General features: G+C 32.1%; 2 protein-coding genes across 5 annotated transcripts; one reads left to right on the forward strand and one right to left on the reverse strand.

Annotated features, from left to right (window-relative positions):
- Positions 1 to 262: 262 nt before the first annotated feature.
- Positions 263 to 4,487, forward strand: LOC108457012 (50S ribosomal protein L22, chloroplastic-like). Of its 2 annotated transcripts, none has more exons than XM_017755805.2 (7): positions 263 to 494; positions 722 to 894; positions 1,121 to 1,203; positions 2,099 to 2,260; positions 3,273 to 3,383; positions 3,753 to 3,819; positions 3,911 to 4,487. In XM_017755805.2, exons 2-7 carry the CDS (start codon positions 765 to 767, stop codon positions 4,189 to 4,191), a joined length of 834 nt encoding a protein of 277 aa, XP_017611294.1. In that variant the 5' UTR covers positions 263 to 494; positions 722 to 764; the 3' UTR covers positions 4,192 to 4,487. The 2 variants fall into 2 exon arrangements, with proteins under 2 accessions (XP_017611294.1, XP_052874792.1); XM_053018832.1 differs by having other exon boundaries at positions 288 to 344.
- Positions 4,488 to 4,759: 272 nt separating this feature from the next.
- Positions 4,760 to 13,138, reverse strand: LOC108457011 (ubiquitin carboxyl-terminal hydrolase 8-like). Of its 3 annotated transcripts, XM_017755804.2 has the most exons (14): positions 12,899 to 13,138; positions 12,433 to 12,645; positions 11,921 to 12,130; positions 11,388 to 11,529; positions 10,209 to 10,268; positions 10,021 to 10,116; positions 9,381 to 9,725; positions 9,156 to 9,296; positions 8,612 to 8,782; positions 8,025 to 8,282; positions 6,992 to 7,140; positions 6,191 to 6,745; positions 5,731 to 6,004; positions 4,760 to 5,222 (listed from the first exon to the last, which is right to left on the reverse strand). In XM_017755804.2, exons 2-14 carry the CDS (start codon positions 12,591 to 12,593, stop codon positions 5,106 to 5,108), a joined length of 2,679 nt encoding a protein of 892 aa, XP_017611293.1. In that variant the 5' UTR covers positions 12,594 to 12,645; positions 12,899 to 13,138; the 3' UTR covers positions 4,760 to 5,105. The 3 variants fall into 3 exon arrangements, with proteins under 3 accessions (XP_017611293.1, XP_052874790.1, XP_052874791.1); XM_053018830.1 differs by lacking the exon at positions 12,899 to 13,138 and having other exon boundaries at positions 12,433 to 12,888; XM_053018831.1 differs by lacking the exons at positions 11,388 to 11,529; positions 12,433 to 12,645; positions 12,899 to 13,138 and having other exon boundaries at positions 11,921 to 12,021.
- Between the last annotated feature and the right edge of the window lie 4,941 nt (positions 13,139 to 18,079).

An 18,079-nucleotide genomic window follows, 5' to 3' on the forward strand; every position in this document is an offset into this window, starting at 1 on the left:
AAGAAGAAGAAAATTAAGGTGGAAAAAAATAAATGCAACTAGGTTTGAATAATTTTAACAATTAACAAAAATGTAAAAGTAAAAAATTAATAATAATTCCAAAATTATTTTAAAAGTTTTAAAAATGTTAGTGTAGATGATTTTTACAAATACTTTTAAAAATGTAAGTATTTAACATCCTATTCAATTATTCTTTTCTTACAATTAAATTGCCCTATTAATTTGAAATACTAAACTATTATTTTCTAAGTAGTTTATTAATGAAAATAATTATCATTTTTTAGAATGTAATTAGGAGGAACTAAATTCCTCCTAGTCCTACAGTACAAGGACCTCCAGCGTAGGTATTCCGAAAGGAATAACAACAACTAGAAAAAAATTTCTCACAGTTCCGGTTGAGCCCAGGCTTACAAGCTGACTCCTCACTGACTCTCACTAAGCTTTACACCATAACCAATCTGTACATTAGCAATTCAATCCAAAAACAATAATAAGTTAGCAAACTCTAAAATCTCATTTCTTTTAAGTGTCAGCTTTTTTTTTCCTTTCTAGATTTTGAAGATTCAATTTTTCCCTTTGTTTTTAGTTTGATCTTCAAAGTTGTTAGTTGGGTCTTAAGAATGTTTTTAACTTGTTGTTTGTTTATGTTTTATGCCTTTTGTTGGCTTTGGGTTATTACCATTGTGAGTGTGACTTTGGGTTTGTTTCTTTACCCTCTTAGCTGTTTGAGAAAAGTCCTAAAGGAGTAGGCCGTTTCGAAAATCATGGTGGGGTGGCAGAGGCATTTGCAATGTGCACTCCGTCGAATTCGAAGAAGACTGGAACACAATTATTCTCTGTCTTCCAATTACTCTTCCACTTCCACTTCTCGCTTGAGCCCCTCCCTTTTACCTAGTGAGTTTGAATAACTTGGTTATTGATACTTCATATATTTAGCTTCTTTCATTCTCATGGGACCTCTGTTCCACTTCGTTAATTGTTTTATTAGTATTTTCTATGTGAAGTTGAAGTTAAATTTGAATTTGTTATTAGGGAAGTAAGATTGGCAACACTTCGTAAGTGTTTTTTTTTTTTTTTTTTTTAATTTCAGTATTTAAAATTATTTGAATTATTTATGCAGGCGAACTGCCTGGTATTCAGAGATTGTGGAAGCCACCTTCCGCTAGCATCTCATCGCCTTTATATCAGTATTTCCAGCAATTGGTAATGCTAACTTGTTCTTTGCACTTGGATATGATTTTGGTAAATTTGATGTTTTTGGCTGTTTTCTAGTTTCTCTTGGCAATGGTCATTATTTCTATTTCCAAGAGAACCGTGAATTTTGTGTTTTGCAAGTCATAAAAACTAGACATGTAATCTAATGCAACTTTTCTTGTGAAATCTGAAGTAGAAATTGTGACATTTCATGTATGCTGATGCGAATTTTTGGATGCCTTGTTTGTTTACTGATGAATAGTATACAGAGGTAAGAGAGGCGGATATTGTGATATATCTTGGAAAGCAATAAGTTCATGCGCTTTCTCACTTTTGATGGTGTTACTATTATTGATTTGTAAATGCTTGTTTTCTTGTATTTAAGATGCCATGTTGCTTTCATCTTGATGTCATCCCTATTCAGTATGATTTTTATTGCCTATGGCACCTATCTGCAGAAGATCAGAGTTTCTTTTCTGTTCATCATTGTAAGATGCCCTTTGATTAACAATTCCCATTGGAGACAATGCCAATGGTTTGAATTAGTGTCAACATATTGAAGATCAATGAGACGCTTCTAACTGATGAATAAACAATTCTTAATCAATGTCACAGGAGGTTCATAAATGAATTATCTATATAATGTTTGCGCCACATGGATGTGTCATTATACGCTGTTATAATATTTATTCCCTCTGGCAGCATCATATTAAAGTTATTAAGTCAATACTTTTCAGAGTATATTATCAGTTGATCTGAGCCAAAAGAATTTATTGATTCAATGGCTTGTTCTTTATTCCATTTTTAAACATTCGGGTTGCTATTGCGAGCTTTTTCAATTTTTTCCTTATTTTTATTTTTTGTTGTTTTCCATTCATAAGTTGTCTTATATTTACATGCATAGGGAATTTCCACTTCAAGGAAATTACTAGCAGGTTCTTCTGAAGAGACACCCATTTCATCACCATTAACTCCTGTTTTGGCAATAGATAGTGGAAAGACTGAAGAGAAGAAAGTTGTTGCTAATCGCACAAAAGTTCAGGCGGTTTTAAAGAAAATAAAACAGGTAACCACCCGAACAATTACCAGAAATTTCTAACTTCATTCCATTTGCTTATTTCGGTATTCTGCTGTCCCACTTGAAGGTAAGAAAAGAGGTATATAACTTAAATAGGCAGGGAACTATAAAATATCTACATTATTATTGTAATGAAAACCCAAGGAAGTTGGTGATGTTTCATGATCAATGTTCCTCTACATGCAATAGTTTCCAATGTTCAATAACTACATGAAAATTTACATGGCTCTGGATCAATAATAATGAATGGAGCATACTTTTCCATGCTATGCCCTTTCACATGAGACTTGCATTTTGCAAACCACTTCTGTAAGTTATTCAAACGTGCTAGAAAGAGGAATTTTTCCAGCTTTAAATGAGTTTGATTTAGCTTAATTGATGGGACACAATATGTTGGTCTTGACTTCTGCACAAAATTCTCTTTCCTCTGATTAGTTGAAATAAATGGATATTTTGAGAGATCCAAAGCAATAAGTCAAGTAGATGAATTTTTCTAATGCAAAAACCTAAAAGTGAGATGACTTGCCTTTATGCTTTAGGAGATTTACAGAAAAATTAAGCTGAAACAAAAACTTTTTTCTGAATTCTGTGCTTAAGCTTGTGCTTGAGCAGTGAGAACATACCATGGAGCATCCGTGCAACTAATTGATTGTTAGTAAATCTTTGTTAAATTCAATAGAGGCTGGTTTATAAAGTTCCAATATCATCTTCATTTGCCTCAATTTCTGCATGAGTAACTGGCCTTTTTTGCTGCATCTAAGTTAGTTCCTAATGATAAAGCTAGTGAAATTTTAGTATTAAATCAATTGACCCTACTTGAAACTGCTATTGAGCTGTAATAACATGAACAAGAGGAAGTAATATTTTTTTAAAAAAGAAGAAGCTATTATTGCATCTTTAATATGGCCCCCTAAAACTGCCCTTTATGATGCTGCATTGCCATTGCTTCTGGTGTTGCTTTGGTCGTAGAATTTACATATGGTTGACTTGCTTGTTTTAGAGTCCCAAGAAGTTCAACTTGGTTGCTGCACTAATTCGTGGTACGCGTGTCGAAGATGCATTATTGCAGTTGCAAGTGACGGTAAAGCGTGCTGCTAAAACAGTCTACCAGGTGGTTCAACTGCTCTAATCTATGAAGTAGTTGTGTAGTTACTTGCTGATGTCTGGTCTAGAAACTACCTAAAACTCATCTTATAAGCTGCTATAGGTGCCACAAAAGGAAACCCAGAAAACAGAAAGAAACAGAAAGTTGTACTCACTAAACTATTCATTAATTGAGAAGAAAGATGCAGTTTCTTGAAACAGATTGAGGGGCTGGCTTGATCAGAGAGAAAAAAAGAATGAAGGACAGGCATATGTGTGCGTCTGTGTTCTGTTGCCCTTTACTTTCTTTTATATTGGGTCTTGTCAGTTGAATTTTTTTGCTTTGTCGGTGAACAATAGAGTTTAACAGTTTATAATGAAAACATTGCTATTGTAGATTATTCACTCAGCTCGAGCAAATGCTACCCATAATCATGGATTGGATCCTGACCGTCTGCTAGTTGGTAAGCAGTGGAAATGAACTTGCTTGTATAACTTTGGGAGTATTTGTGCTTGTATTCATCCTACTTTTTATTTTTTTTTAATGTTAAACAGCTGAGGCATTTATTGGAAAGGGAATGTTTCTGAAAAGAGTGTTGTTCCATGGGAAAGGATGGGCCGGCATTAAAGAGAGACCGGAATGCCGACTAACGGTGGTAGTGAGGGAGATGACAGCGGAAGAGGAGGCTGAGATAGCCAGACTGAGAGTAAGCAAGTTTCGCAAGCTTACTAAGCGAGAAAGACGACTTGTACCCCATAAGCTGATTGAAACCACTCCTATTTGGAACCGCAAAGGTAAATCCAGCAGCCAGCCAGCCTTGAACCAAATGGCTTGACTCCATGAGATTTCTCCCCCCCCCATGTGTTCTTTTTTTTTCATTTCAGCATATGGTTTTTAAGTAATAAAAGGCATCGTCGAAATGTAGAATTTAATTATTTTCAGTGGCTGGATAGATTTTGGGGATCTTTTTACCATTCATTTAGAGTCAAAAGCTGCTTTTCATTAATATATGAAGCTAAGATTTAGAACTAACGTGCCATGGGTACTTGTAAGTCGGATATACAAATTTATTGATTTTTTTATTACTATTTAATTTCTAATAAAACAATCGAATATTTTCATGCCTCGAAATATTCTATATCTTCAACGTGACAAATTGCTGCAAAATTTGATGTTCCATCGATGTTGTACCCAGATTCTCATCAATAATATTTTATAAACTACACAAATAAGCATATAAATCTGGTTGTTAAATTGAGTGATTTCTCTTTGCTTTCCGCAAGGTCCTCAACGAGTATCTTTATACAAATCTTCATCTGGTTTGCCACTAAAATAAGTTTAATTTAGCTGCTGTCAAGAAACCTGTAAGATTATCAACTCTAACAAAGCTTCATAATCACAAGTTTAGAATTCACACATTCAATAGAAACCAAGGACGATAAGAGAAGCATCCCCTTCAACAAAATTGGCGTTGCTCCAAATTTTTGTTTTTTTGGATAATGCTTATGTACATGTAAAAGACAATTTGATCATTGTAAGAATTTACTTCTTTTCGATGCTAGTTTCCGAATCTGTAACTCTGATGTGTTTCTCTCCTATTTTTCCTCGAAACTGTAAACAAAAACAGTCTTGTTTTTGATACCTTGACTTTCGGTAGATTCTGTATTGGCTTCATGGGGTTGCACATTTATTAAAACCCCGGTTTGAGTTCTGCCTTTAAATTCCGATATATGTTTCACTACGTTAAAATTACATCTCCCGGACTCTTCTATAGAAAAGGACATATGCTGCAGATGATTTAATTCTGTCTTCACTGATGGGGAAAACTCTGTCGTCATCAAACTCGTACCATCTACCATGCCCGTGCTGAAAATGCAGAAAGAGAATTAGAAGATTGACCATAAGTCATGTAAGAATCAACGCCAAGTTAGATGAGAAATTAAAAGAAAAACTTTAGAGCTTCCATTTCTACTTCTACAGCCTATAAAATATTGAACCATTGTCGTAGTACAAAACTGATTTGCCGAGAGTAAGCACTGCTACCATTATATACACTTTATTTTTTCGGTCCACCTTTAAAATGACAACCAACCAGATACTGACATATAAGTCAATAACAATAAGCTGATAATAGACATGATACCCCTATTATTTCATCTATTGCTACAACGGTACAAATACATGCTGTTGAAAAGTATAGCATCATAATCAGGATGCATTAGTTTTAGAGAAAAAGGGTAAATCACAAATTTTTATAACCTATCATTCATGGGTAGCTAGATGCAATTTCTTATCGGTAAAATAGTAGGACTCAATGGCAGTAAATCTTTAAACACATTCAAAGAACATTAGGTAGAAAAGATTTGAAACTTACATCAATGAAAGCAGTATAATGACCGCCTCCCATGCCTCCATAGTGATTAGTTACCGCATATAATTGATAACAATTGGACAATTGGTTATCAATATGGGAAATGTAATTGGAGAGATTGAGATCATGAATTGGAAAGTCCACATATGTTTCTAGCTTGTTCTTAAAAAAACGGCTATATGAGAATCTCTTCAAATGAATTACTAAAATCTCGGGTAATCTCCAAAGATCTAACTTTTTGATGGCTTGCTGATGCTTCTTGCACCTGGGGCAGTACCTAGATATGATCATAACCCTCACTATCAGGTTCAAGACGAGTATGATTACTTCATAATTTAAAATAAAATAAATTGATTCTGCTTTTAACTTTAAAAAGAAAAGTGTATATTATAGATGGAAGACCAAATAAATAACTTTGTCAAGAGTAGAAACAAAGGATCTATTAGAAAATGAAACAACTAACCACATATCATCTGGTCCTAAAGGTTCTTCTTGCAAGAAACCTTCCAGACATTTATACAAGGAAATGGATTCTTCGTGCCTTTTTGCAAACAACTGAGGCTTGAAAACCTCAGGCAATGAGCTGAGAAGACATGTATCATACTTTTCAATCATCTTATCTGACCAGTGAACGGTCACATCCAAATTCTTAGTTAAACTTGAGATTGGTACAGGGTCATTCATCTTTATCTCCGATGACCCTGGCTTATCAACCAGGTAGAATTTGAAGTCAGCATTCAGATGAACATCATTCTCTTCTCCACTGTCTGGACCTGCATCACTATATGAAACTAAAGGGCTAACAATACCCTCCACCTTAGAATTCTCGTTAACAGTATTCCTTGTCTCATCACCATCATAATCATTTACCACATCTTCAACTGGCATTAGAAATGGACGAAGTAATTTTAGAAACTGGTAATGGATCTCAGATCCACTTGAAAGATTTTCTATCCTTGCTATAAGAGGAACACCGAATAGCTTCCAGTTTGGTGCCATCGCACCAAAACCATAAGGCCTGATAACATAGTTAAACTAAATAAGTAGATAAAATAATACCAGAAATTGCAAATTTGTAAAAGAAAGTGATGCAAAAAGGAAAAGAGTAATTTGCACCCTTTTTCTTTTATAAATGGCAATGAAGATGTAAGTTTGGCTGAATTTAGAATAATAGGGATACAGCAAAGAGCAGCTTGTTTATCCAAATTAAGAAATTAATATCGTCCGGGCCACAAGAATCATGACAATAGGTAAGCAAACTCACCTTTCCAGCTGCTGATGTGAGAACACAACCAAGGGGCATGTCTCACTAACTTTTGGTAACCTATAGGCGACAAGTTTATCATCATCTCTAATCAAGGCTACAGAGTCTGATGGACCATCCAGTAAACGAAAAATCTGATTTTTGTATATCTGCATAGAAGTTCAAAAGTTAGTTTCTATAATGAAACATTAGTGTAGAACTATGGATGCTATCTCTAGGCTATCCAAATTGCTAAAAGTTTTCTTTAATAAACAGCAAAAGTTGGGGTAAAAGCTCCCCCCCCCCCCCCAAAAAAAACATGGAAGTCCTGTCCATGTAAATAAAACGGTTAAAATATGCTTCAAGTTCCTGTACCCTTTTAACATTTGGAATTTAGTCCCTCTACTTTTATTTTCAGGCATTTAGTCCTACTTTTCATATTTCAAAACTGAGGTTCAATTGTTAACACCATTAAAATATTTCTGTTAAATTTGCTAGTGTGACATTTTTATAATAAAAGAAATAGTCACTCAGTAGACATGTAACAAAAAACAGGTGTTATAATGAACTCAAATTTAACAGAAAAATTTTAACCATGTCAACAATTGAACTTCAACTTTTAAATCTGAAAAGTAAAGGGACTAAATTCCAAATATGCAAAAAGTACAAAAGCCAACAAGGACCAATAGCATATTTTAACCTAAATAAAACACAAGTTTTTAGGAGTTATTGTGGCAATTAAAATGGTCTAGGTCTAAACTCTCCAGAAGACAAATGGAGAAACAATGAAAGATCCACTGGATAATACTAGTGAAACATCCACGATCAATCTAAACCTAGAAAAATGACCTAACTAAAAAACATGCAAAATATTTATTGTTATTGTGATTTATTAACATCCTTAAATTAGCAAAAGTGACTAAAGACATTCATGATGCTGGTGGAGAAATGCCATACATCAGTGATATTTAAATCATTATTAGTCATTAATAATGACATACAACAGAAATAACATTATTTCATATGAAAAAGCAAAAAATGTCTAGCTGGATACCTCAGCCACGAGCAGGGTTTCATCATCTTTTAAAGAACATGCCAAACTTAACGAGTCAATGAGATCCTTGAGCCCCCCACCCTTGGGAACAGTAATGGTAAATGGCATGGGCAACATAATCCCATCAGTACTAAAAACTGTCAAAGTCATCGTCCGCATAGTTGTTGAAGGTAATGGCAGTGTTAGGTACATAAATGGATCAAATGTCACAGAGACCTTCTTGCAAACAGGGCACACCAATGTTGACCGGTACTGACCCTAGAATAAAAGAAAATTTGAACATGATTTAGTTCACTTAAACAAGTTCAAGTCTTTGTAAAGGTAAAAAAAACACTCCACCTAGAACATAAAAGCAGATGAAGATCCACTGCAACTTCGAGCATTAATTATAATTAAAAAGCAGAAACTCAAGTTATTTCTGGTGCTAATAAACAGCCATTTGAGGAAGCTTTTAACTATAGAGGAAATTAGCCAAAAATATTTATATATATATATAGAGAGAGAGAGAGAGAGGAATACTTGGAAAATTTTATAATAGTATAAATTCCAAAATCAGTTACAAGACACTTCAAACTCAAAGGACTCACTTGGAAGATGTCAACTATGATGGAAGCATTGCGAGCCAAGTGATTTAGCCAGTGTTCATCAGCCACTTCTTCATCTGGACGCCCCTCTGCATCCTTAGCTTCTATATATGGCTTGCATTTTACACGATTCAAATCTTCATGAAGGCCATCCAGCAGAAAAGCAAGAAACTCCTAAGTCAACCATAAAACATAATTACTATTGGCAGGGAAAAAGGAACCTTCACTTTTCAAAGAAAAAAGTAAAAGTTGGCCTACTCATTACATGGACAATGAGGTTGTTAGGGGTTGAACCCAAATCACAAGAACTAAAAGTCTGGCACACGGTAAATACTCATCCCTTTTTATTTACACAATATGTGAGAGGGGAAATGGGAAAAATTACATTTTAAAATTATCAGCAAAGCATATTTTAGCTGTTGAACTATGAGGAGTTTCATAATTGAAACATTTTTTTTCTCATGCCACAGGTAGTAAGCCATCATTAGCAGAAAAGCAAATGAGAAAACTGAAACCACAATTCTTTTAAGCAAGTAACTTTACTAACTTGTGAGTCGTGCTGATTATATCCATCAAATTGGGGAGCAAATTTAGCAAGTTTAAACTTGAACATTCTTGGAGCCACTGGCATTGCACCTGGAGCCCATAGCTTTCTTAACAGCTCTCCAAATGCTAAAGAAAGTTCACCCTAAGCAAGCAACAGACAATTATGAGAAAGAAGTAAACAAATCTGAAGAAAGAAAATTCTTGAATGAAAGATGCAGAATCATACATTCATTCCCAGAGGGTTTTCATGATTTATATCTTTCTCATAGTCTCCAAGGCAGTAATCAACAAGCTGTGGAGTATGCACCAAACACTGTACTGCACTGTTCATGAAACAAGTATTTCCGAGATTTTGTAGTCCTGCCAAGCCCAACACACCAATGCCCCTATAACCACTACCAGACAGTGATGTGTTGGTTAGCATTAATTGTGAGCTCAGGTTGTCACTATTCATATTCATCCTTACTCGACTCTTGCCAAAGCTATTTTCTGTCTTCATCGGTTCTGCCAATCTCTCATCAGTCTTGTTTGTAAAAACAAAAAACCCATGAACATGCAATTCAAGAAGAACCTGGATGTGAAAAGGGCATGAGGCAAAAAAAAAACAGAACAGAGAGAAAAAAGTTTAAAACAGCTTCCAGGAACAGAGATACACACATAAACAGAATCTCCAAATTATTAAAACCAAGGAACTTCCGTTGGTAAGAGTAATGGAAGCAGATTATGAGTCCTAGCCTTCATATATATTTAGGATTTATTAAAAAAAGCACAATAAATAGCATAGGAGCAGGGTTTCAAGCAACTAAGTGTATCGATGCTACAGCTATATGATAATACTAAAAAAAAGGTAGATCAACTAGTCACACCTCTTTCCCCTGTTTCCCAGGAGAAAATTTGGGCAAATTGATAATTTCATTCATAACAAACTGGCTTGTCTGCCCTGAGAAGTCCCAAATCTGCAACTGCACAAGAAATGAAAGAAAAGCATACATCACTTTCACTAAAACATGGAACCATTTTAAATGAAGTATTAGTAGCTCATAACAAAACCTACCAATTCAGATTGGGAATTGAAAATAATGCAAGCTCTCCTATAAAAATCAACTGCATTGTCCTGAAAATGCAAACCACTGTCAAATAGAGGACATGACAAACTAAATCAAAAAGCAAGAATGGCATGAGAGTCAAGACCTATAAAGAAAGAGAGACCAATCCCTGACATATTTTACAGATAGCATGCGTTTTCACCAACCAAAACCACATTCCACTGCCAGGAAATGGATCCACAGATCAATACTGGATCATCACCATATTCTAGTAACTATATTTATATTTTTACAAGCAGCATATCATAACTCAATATGATAGAAGATGCAAATAATGAGCGTTCAAGGACAAATGGAAGTACTATAATGGGATGAATGGTGAATAAAAACAACTACAGTCTGCAAGTAAAAAAGGGCTCATGCTCAAAAAGTATCATGCAATGCTTGTTCACAATAATACAAACATGTTATTTTTGGGCCAGTTAAATTCAATAGAGAGGCCAATTATTATTTATGTAGTGCTGCTTCAAAGGTTTTAACATCACTTCAAAAACGACCTAGAAGGAAAAAAATTCCAGTCAATGAGGTGAGGAAATGTGAACACGGATATTAAGATAATAGCATCAACAACCATAAGAATCCAATTAATTGTTCATGGATATGACCGAAAACCATATTTTGATTGCATATTCATTCAGCAAGATAAGCCCTAACCTATATAGTTAGGACTTATGCACATGTGTGTTTTTGTGTGTTTGTATTATAATATTTCAAGTTATCATCTACGGCCTTGAGAGTTCACAAGCTAATACTACCCAACTACAGTTTCATCACCTTCAAATAAGGCATATTCATCTAAGTTTGTCAACTTAGTAGCAAAATAGATATCACAATTTAAACTCACCTATTTCAGTAGTGAATCTGATAGCCATTTTCTCATAGAGTACACCTTAATTCTAGCACCAAAAGACATCTCAAGATGACATGAGCCTAAAAACAGGACTAGCATCATAAGCAATAATCTCTTCCTCTAGATTGAAAGGGGAGAGGAATTTCACCCAAGATGAAACAATACAAAAAGGAGGAAAAGGGTTACAGACAGCATTGATTCACAGACCAAAATCATGCAGCTCAGTTACAAACACTCCATAAAAAAAAGTAATAAGGGATTGGAAAACAGAAATGACCTTTAAACTGATCGTTACTAACAATGAATTTGTTCCTGGTGAAAAAGAAAGCCTTATCTGCAAAGGAAACACTTCTTGTGATTGACCCTCACCAACACAATGGTACCTCTCATCTTCCTCTGACGTTTTGGAGTCATTGTGCCTATAAAAGACGACTCAAAAAGGATTGTAGAATCAACATCTCCTTAGAAAACAAAAGGTAAGTACTATAAGTTGTCACTAAACCATATTCTCCATCATAACACATTCAAGAAAATGCTTTCCATGAAACAAAGGCAGCCATACCAAGACATTCATAGAAAATGGTCAAAACTATTTCAGCTAGATAAGATTTTAGTTTATTTCAAAACCTATACTACATAAAACGGAGGGAGGGTGTAGTACGGAAGTATTAGACTAAATAAATATAAAAAAAGCTGAAACATAAATCTCTCTATTACAGTTTAGCAAATTTCCTAGCAGGAGCATTCCAGTAAGTCTTACTGGACTAGATAATGAAACACTAATAGCATTGTGAAACAAACTTGCCTCACCATTTAAGAGTACGCAGCCACAATGCTTCCTTAACCAAGGCATATTCACGGCTTGAAACCCCTTCGCCCATCTTAACCCTAGTCCCTGAACTCTCTTCCTTCCTCAAGTCCAGTACAATTTCAGAATCGGCATTGTCATAGTTGGATAACACATTGTACAAAATGCCTACTATTTCATCAGCAACGCTTCTTTGAGCCTCCTTCCACCATCTGAAATTAAAAGGAATTTATAATTGCAAAAAAAATATATATACAAATAAGGGGGAAAAACCCTATGAATCGGATTTTTTATAGCAAGCAAGTGAAAAACAGAACCATGCAACTGATTAAAACTTAATTCAAAATAAAAATAATAACAATAATAAGCTATCAAATCATTCCAGCAAAGAAGATAAGAAAAAGTATAATTTCTTTATTCCAACATTTTCTAAACCCAAAATCCAGTTCACATTGTGTCTCTTGTACTCCCGGCCACCAAACAGAAGAGATAAAAAACAAAATTAAAGACGCACCTATACGGAACTAGGTAGAGTTTCTGGCGATTAGCCTCCTCCTCGTCGGTTTCATCATAATCGTCGCGATCGAGGCGTGAGAGAGGGCGCTTGCGAGCGTAAGGGTTGTAATCGAGGTCGAAGAGGTGATCGTCGTCCTCGGAGGAGAATAGGTCGTCCATGGAGAAAAATAATAAGGCGCGTAGGGCTTTCCACAACACCGCCTTGAAGAGCCTGAGAGTGAATATAGAAAGATACGCGAGTGTCACCGATAGCAATTAGCAAACGCGTTTGTTGTTTCGGCGATGATTATTGAGATGTTTGAGCTTTGTGAAAAGACCGTTCATAACAAAACATTGAAAATTTTAATTCCTTTTTATAATTATTAAATAAAAAGATAATTATGACACCCCCAAGTAAGTAAACAACCGCATTTTTCAATTATTAATTAATAAAAATTTAAAAAATAAAATAGAAAAATATAAACCGCGGAAATTGAAGAAGAATGACTGCTTGTTCTTCGTGTTGCGTCGTCGTTCTTTTTTCTGTCAACAAAATTCAACTGGTTCTAAAAGCCTCCAGCGTCCGGAGGGAGAGAAGTGAGTTGCACGCGCCTCTGATGAGACTGTGGGTGGAGATTGTGGATTATGTAGAGAGTTCTTGGTGGGGATGTCTGATTGATGGACTAGTATTTGACATGTGGCATATAAAAATATGACCCCAACTTGAGTTTAGATCGTGGTGAACTGATAAGTAAATAATAATAAAAAGTTAGTTTAGTCATTTATTTAGTTTTTATATTTTTAAATTTGTGTTTTTGTTAAATTATCTTAAAATAAATAAAAATTTAAAAATTTTTAATTTTTAATTTTTAATTTTATTATGTGAAATACACTTCAATTGTCACGTAAATGACACATCAAGATTTCATTAATTTTTAAAATTTTAAAATTTAAGAAAATATAAATTTAATTTTAAAATTATATAAAAAATATCTTTTAATATTTAAAAAGTGATTAAATGCTTACATGTCATCCACATAGTAATTCACATGTATATCACATCAAGAAAGTTAATAAATGTTAATTTTTCTATCTATTTTAAGATAATTTGAAAAAAAATGTAAGTTCAGAATTAAAAGAGACTAAAAATTAAATAAAAGCTAAAATAATTTTTTGTAAAGTTGGAGTGCCAAAAATAATTATACCTTTTATTTTTATAACTAAGTTTTTGAACGATGAAATTTATCTCATAAATATTTATATGTTTTTTATAAATAATAAAAAATATGATAAAATATTAAATAGTAGAATTTGTAAAATAAAAATATTCAAAATAAAATTGAAGATTTAAAAGCATATGAGGAACAACTTTAAAAACAATTATAATATCAAATTTAATCATTAATGTTTATATTTTTTGTTAACTTGGCTCTTATTTTTAATTAAATTTGGCCGTAATCTTTTTGAAAAATCAAATTTGACCATCAATCTTTTGAAAAAGAGTTGAAATGATTTTTAACAAAAAATTAATTAAAATGTTAAATTTTTAAACATGACAACTTGCATTGCAATTTACAAATATTCCATGCTAATTTTTGGAATTTTTATTGGTTTTTATATTTATCAATTTATAGTTTTGCTTTTTTATTTTTATAATTTTATAATTATTTATTGATGTGAAATATAAGACAAGTAATGTCATTAGCATGACGTGCACATAAACCGTCATGCGAGTTAACAAACTAATAATGTTAAAAATTAATATTTTAATAATCATTTTTATTAAGAAAAATAATTTGACTATTTTTAAAAATGTTAAAGATTAAATTTAACTAAAAAATAAGAGTAATAAATAGAAAATATAAATATTAAAGGTTAATTTTATTATTATCTCAAAAAGTATAGGAGGAAGGTTTGAAATTTGACAAACCACGAGTTGGATTGTTGGCTCTGTTTCACATATCAAGCTCGATTCGACTAGTTTTTGGGTCTTTATTTTAATTTTGGGCTTTCAGGCTCAATTTATGATTTCAAGTCTAATTTTCAAATTCGACTACTCATTGGGTTAATTGTCTAACTTGAAAATTAATTTCCGTAAATATCATATTAATTTGATTAATTTAATTTTATTAGATCAAAATTAACTTTCCTAAAAATTACTTAGATTTTCCAAATTAAATTTTCAAGAAAAATTTTAATCAAATTCTCTAGTTGAACAATTCATACGATCGCCCAATTTAATTTCACATTAAATAAATTAACTCAATTAAATTATTTCTAAAGTTGTAGAATTTACTTTTAGTTCAAATGCAGTTCAATCGAGTTTTCGTTGAGATAGCGGAGGGATTAATCAGACATATACAGTTAGGCTCTAGTAATTGCAATTATGTCCAGAAGTATCATTTTGATAATTCACAATTACTTAATTATGGAATCAATCCACAAGAAGTACCATGATTGAAAACTCCTTATTGTATACACTTTACAAAAGCAATTTATCCAATTGCTTTGTCCAATGACCTCGTTTTGTCCAATGACCTCGTCATGTGTGTATTACTATCATATGATATCATTGATTCACTTGAGTTAAATCTATTTACTTAATACATTCTTATTCTATCTCATTGTCACCATTTTGTTTTGTTAATGATTAATACGATCACTGTCAATAAATGACTATGATAAATTGCTCGTTCGAGAACAAGTAACCCGTGACCACGTTTTATATTTATCAATCCACATAATGCCAATGAGAGGATATTGTTAACTCTTTAATTGAGTTATGAATTTCACCGTTACTAGCAAAGTCATGCCATGCACTAGTCATGTAGCCAACATGTTGGCTATCGGCTTGATCATCTTTAAAGCATAAGGCTCCACTTATATCAAAACACATGAGTTACATACGCATGGTCAGTGACTAACTCAGGATTTAGGTAAATCGCACCATGAATGTCACAAGTGAATTAATTCACAGACGGATTCATAATTAATTCATGTTGGGTTTAGTCGAATATATCATTTTGCCAATGAATACATCTATGTCTCTACATGTGGAGTCAACTGCTCCGATAACCAATACTAGTCATCTCCTCAATTAGAATTGTAGACGACATAATAATCCTTTTCAGTATTTGAATCAAATGCTCGCTTTGATTTTTTACGGGATTACAGACTCGTTTAGATTATCTACTGAAGTAAGTTGTATTTCTCGCAATATAAATGCTCTTACAATGCCACTCATCATCAATTTAAACTTAGACAATCAGTGAGCTAATATTTACTTGTCATAATTTTGCTATATATATAAAATATAAATGATAGAAATACAAAAGACATAACAATAAAATATGAAATTTATTTATTCATTGTTCAAATACATAGAAATTAATTACTTAATTATTACAATATAAACACATTTTCCAACAAAAAGTTATATATTTTTATCTAAAGGTAATAGTGTTAACTTTTTAATGTTTAAGTCAACTTTTAAAGCCCATTTGATGAAAATTAATAATTAGTTAATAATATTAGCAATTAACTTTTATCAAATCAATCTTAAAACTCTAACAAGTCACGCCTATCATACTGTATTTGACAAATTAAATGCAAAACTAAATAATTTTACAATTAATACTAAATATATTCTATTAATAAAATCATAAAATATTCAAACCTAATAATATTAGCAATTAACATTCATCAAATCAACCCTAAAACTTGAACTAAACACTAAAAAGTTAACATAGGTACCACGTTACTTTTACAAAATATAGGTACAAAATTAGACCAAAAAATAACATAGGTACCACATTAGAAAAAAAATCAAACTCAAATACCAAATAATATATTAAACCAAAAAATTATATATACACAATCGATCCGTGTATCGCATAAAAATACAAACTAGTTTATCGTAATTTGAAAATATAAGAAACGGGTTGAGAGTGAAAAGATGAAAATAACCTAGTTAGCATTTGTAATTTGAAAATTTTGATGAAATTTTTGCCTGTGATTTGATCAATTTTACATATTCTTTTTTGTTTATTTAACATTTCTACAAACTAGCCTATTAAAGTATATATTGCTGATTAAGTATTTTAATTTGATTTTTTTTATATTTTTATTAAAAAGTTATTAGGTAATAACATTATTGGAAAGAGTTTATCTGAACATTATTTCTCAAACTATAAAATGGATAAAAACTACATGTGGTTATATTAAAAGAAACTATTAAACGATATATTTGTTCTTTATGTTATTACAATACTTATTCTTCTAAACTAAAGATAATAATACAAATAAATATTCATTCCATTCCACCCAACTGTTAAAACTTCTTTCATTTTATTACAATTCTATTCAATTACAACAAACCGTTGTTCCAGCAGTCTATAGGGTTTCTAAACTTGTCTTAGAACGGCCCAAAAAGAAGGGCCAAAAAAAAGCTTGGTCCTAAGTCCTGACTCCACAATTTGGAGCAGTCCAGAGCCTTTGGGCCTTTGGCTACAAGCACTGATAAGTTTATTTAATATGAGTTGTTAATGTTACTTTCACTATATATTAGTTTTATTATTTTTGTTTTCACAATCATATTTTTTTTTTCATTTGCACTATTATATCTTTATTTCCATTGATTTACTATTGTTAAACTTTTCACTTCTATATACATACATGCACATTATATGTATGTCTGTATATGTGGAAATGCAATTAAAATATAATATTATATAATAAATAAATTTAAAAAGATATATACGTAATGCAAGTTTGTAGTATTTGGTAATAAAAATAAATTCAATGTTGAAGAGTAAAGCAGTGACTAGAATTGTATTGCCCATAGCAAATATGCCATTGGAGTTGTTATTGTACTCCTCTCCTTGTATTCATATTACATATGAAAAATTAATATGAATATTTATTTGAATCATTTTTTAGACATATTGATGAATAAGGAATTACCTAAAATTTTATATATTTTAAATTTAAATTATTTTTAGTATTTTTATATTTTGATATATTTTAGAAATTTTAATAATCATTAATAATTTTATTTTTAATAACTTTTATAGCTTTTTTGATTAAATTTTATTTTTTAATGATAATATTCAAAATGAATTTGGACATATAGTTGTTTAGCCATTTGTTCAAGTTTATGAATGTGTAAATTTAAAAAAAAAAAACTTTTTAATATATACTAACGTGGAATTTCACTCGGCATGTCAAATGTTAACTTCTCATACCTTCTGTTAGTGTTTGTTAATGGTCAAACCAGTTAATGACCTAAATGTTTTTTTTTCATCACTAAGGATGTGCTTGGTTAGTTGGAAAAGTGAAAGGATGTTAGAAGGAAACAATAACTGAAAAGAAAATAAATTCTGAATGTGCTTGGTTAAGAAAAAAAATATAAAGATGATCATTTTGCATTCTAATGCATAAAAATCAATCTATATAAACAAGGGGATACTTCCTTTAACAAACAAAAACTATGGCTAAAATAGTGCTTGGAACCGTTGCCACAATTTCAACTGTGAAATCAAAAGTACATAAATGTAAAGGTAAACACTCAGATTATTTACATTTCGACATCAGTCTACGTTTGTGGGATTTTGCCCAAAGCAATGATTCACCTTCTTTCTCACAGTACAACCAATTATTTAAATCCT

Source organism: Gossypium arboreum, chromosome 9 (assembly GCF_025698485.1).
Source record: "Gossypium arboreum isolate Shixiya-1 chromosome 9, ASM2569848v2, whole genome shotgun sequence".
In the NCBI taxonomy this organism is placed as follows: domain Eukaryota; kingdom Viridiplantae; phylum Streptophyta; class Magnoliopsida; order Malvales; family Malvaceae; genus Gossypium; species Gossypium arboreum.

Excerpts from the sequence above, each read along its gene's own strand:
- LOC108457012 (XM_017755805.2), top strand. The coding sequence starts at position 765 with ATGGTGGGGTGGCAGAGGCATTTGCAATGTGCACTCCGTCGAATTCGA. Across the intron at positions 895-1,120 it reads GAGCCCCTCCCTTTTACCTA|GCGAACTGCCTGGTATTCAG; the intron begins GTGAGTTTGAAT and ends TTATTTATGCAG. Across the intron at positions 2,261-3,272 it reads TTTTAAAGAAAATAAAACAG|AGTCCCAAGAAGTTCAACTT; the intron begins GTAACCACCCGA and ends TGCTTGTTTTAG.
- LOC108457011 (XM_017755804.2), bottom strand. The coding sequence starts at position 12,593 with ATGGACGACCTATTCTCCTCCGAGGACGACGATCACCTCTTCGACCTC. Across the intron at positions 10,117-10,208 it reads TCAATTCCCAATCTGAATTG|TTGCAGATTTGGGACTTCTC; the intron begins GTAGGTTTTGTT and ends TTTCTTGTGCAG. Across the intron at positions 6,746-6,991 it reads TCACATCAGCAGCTGGAAAG|GCCTTATGGTTTTGGTGCGA; the intron begins GTGAGTTTGCTT and ends CTATGTTATCAG.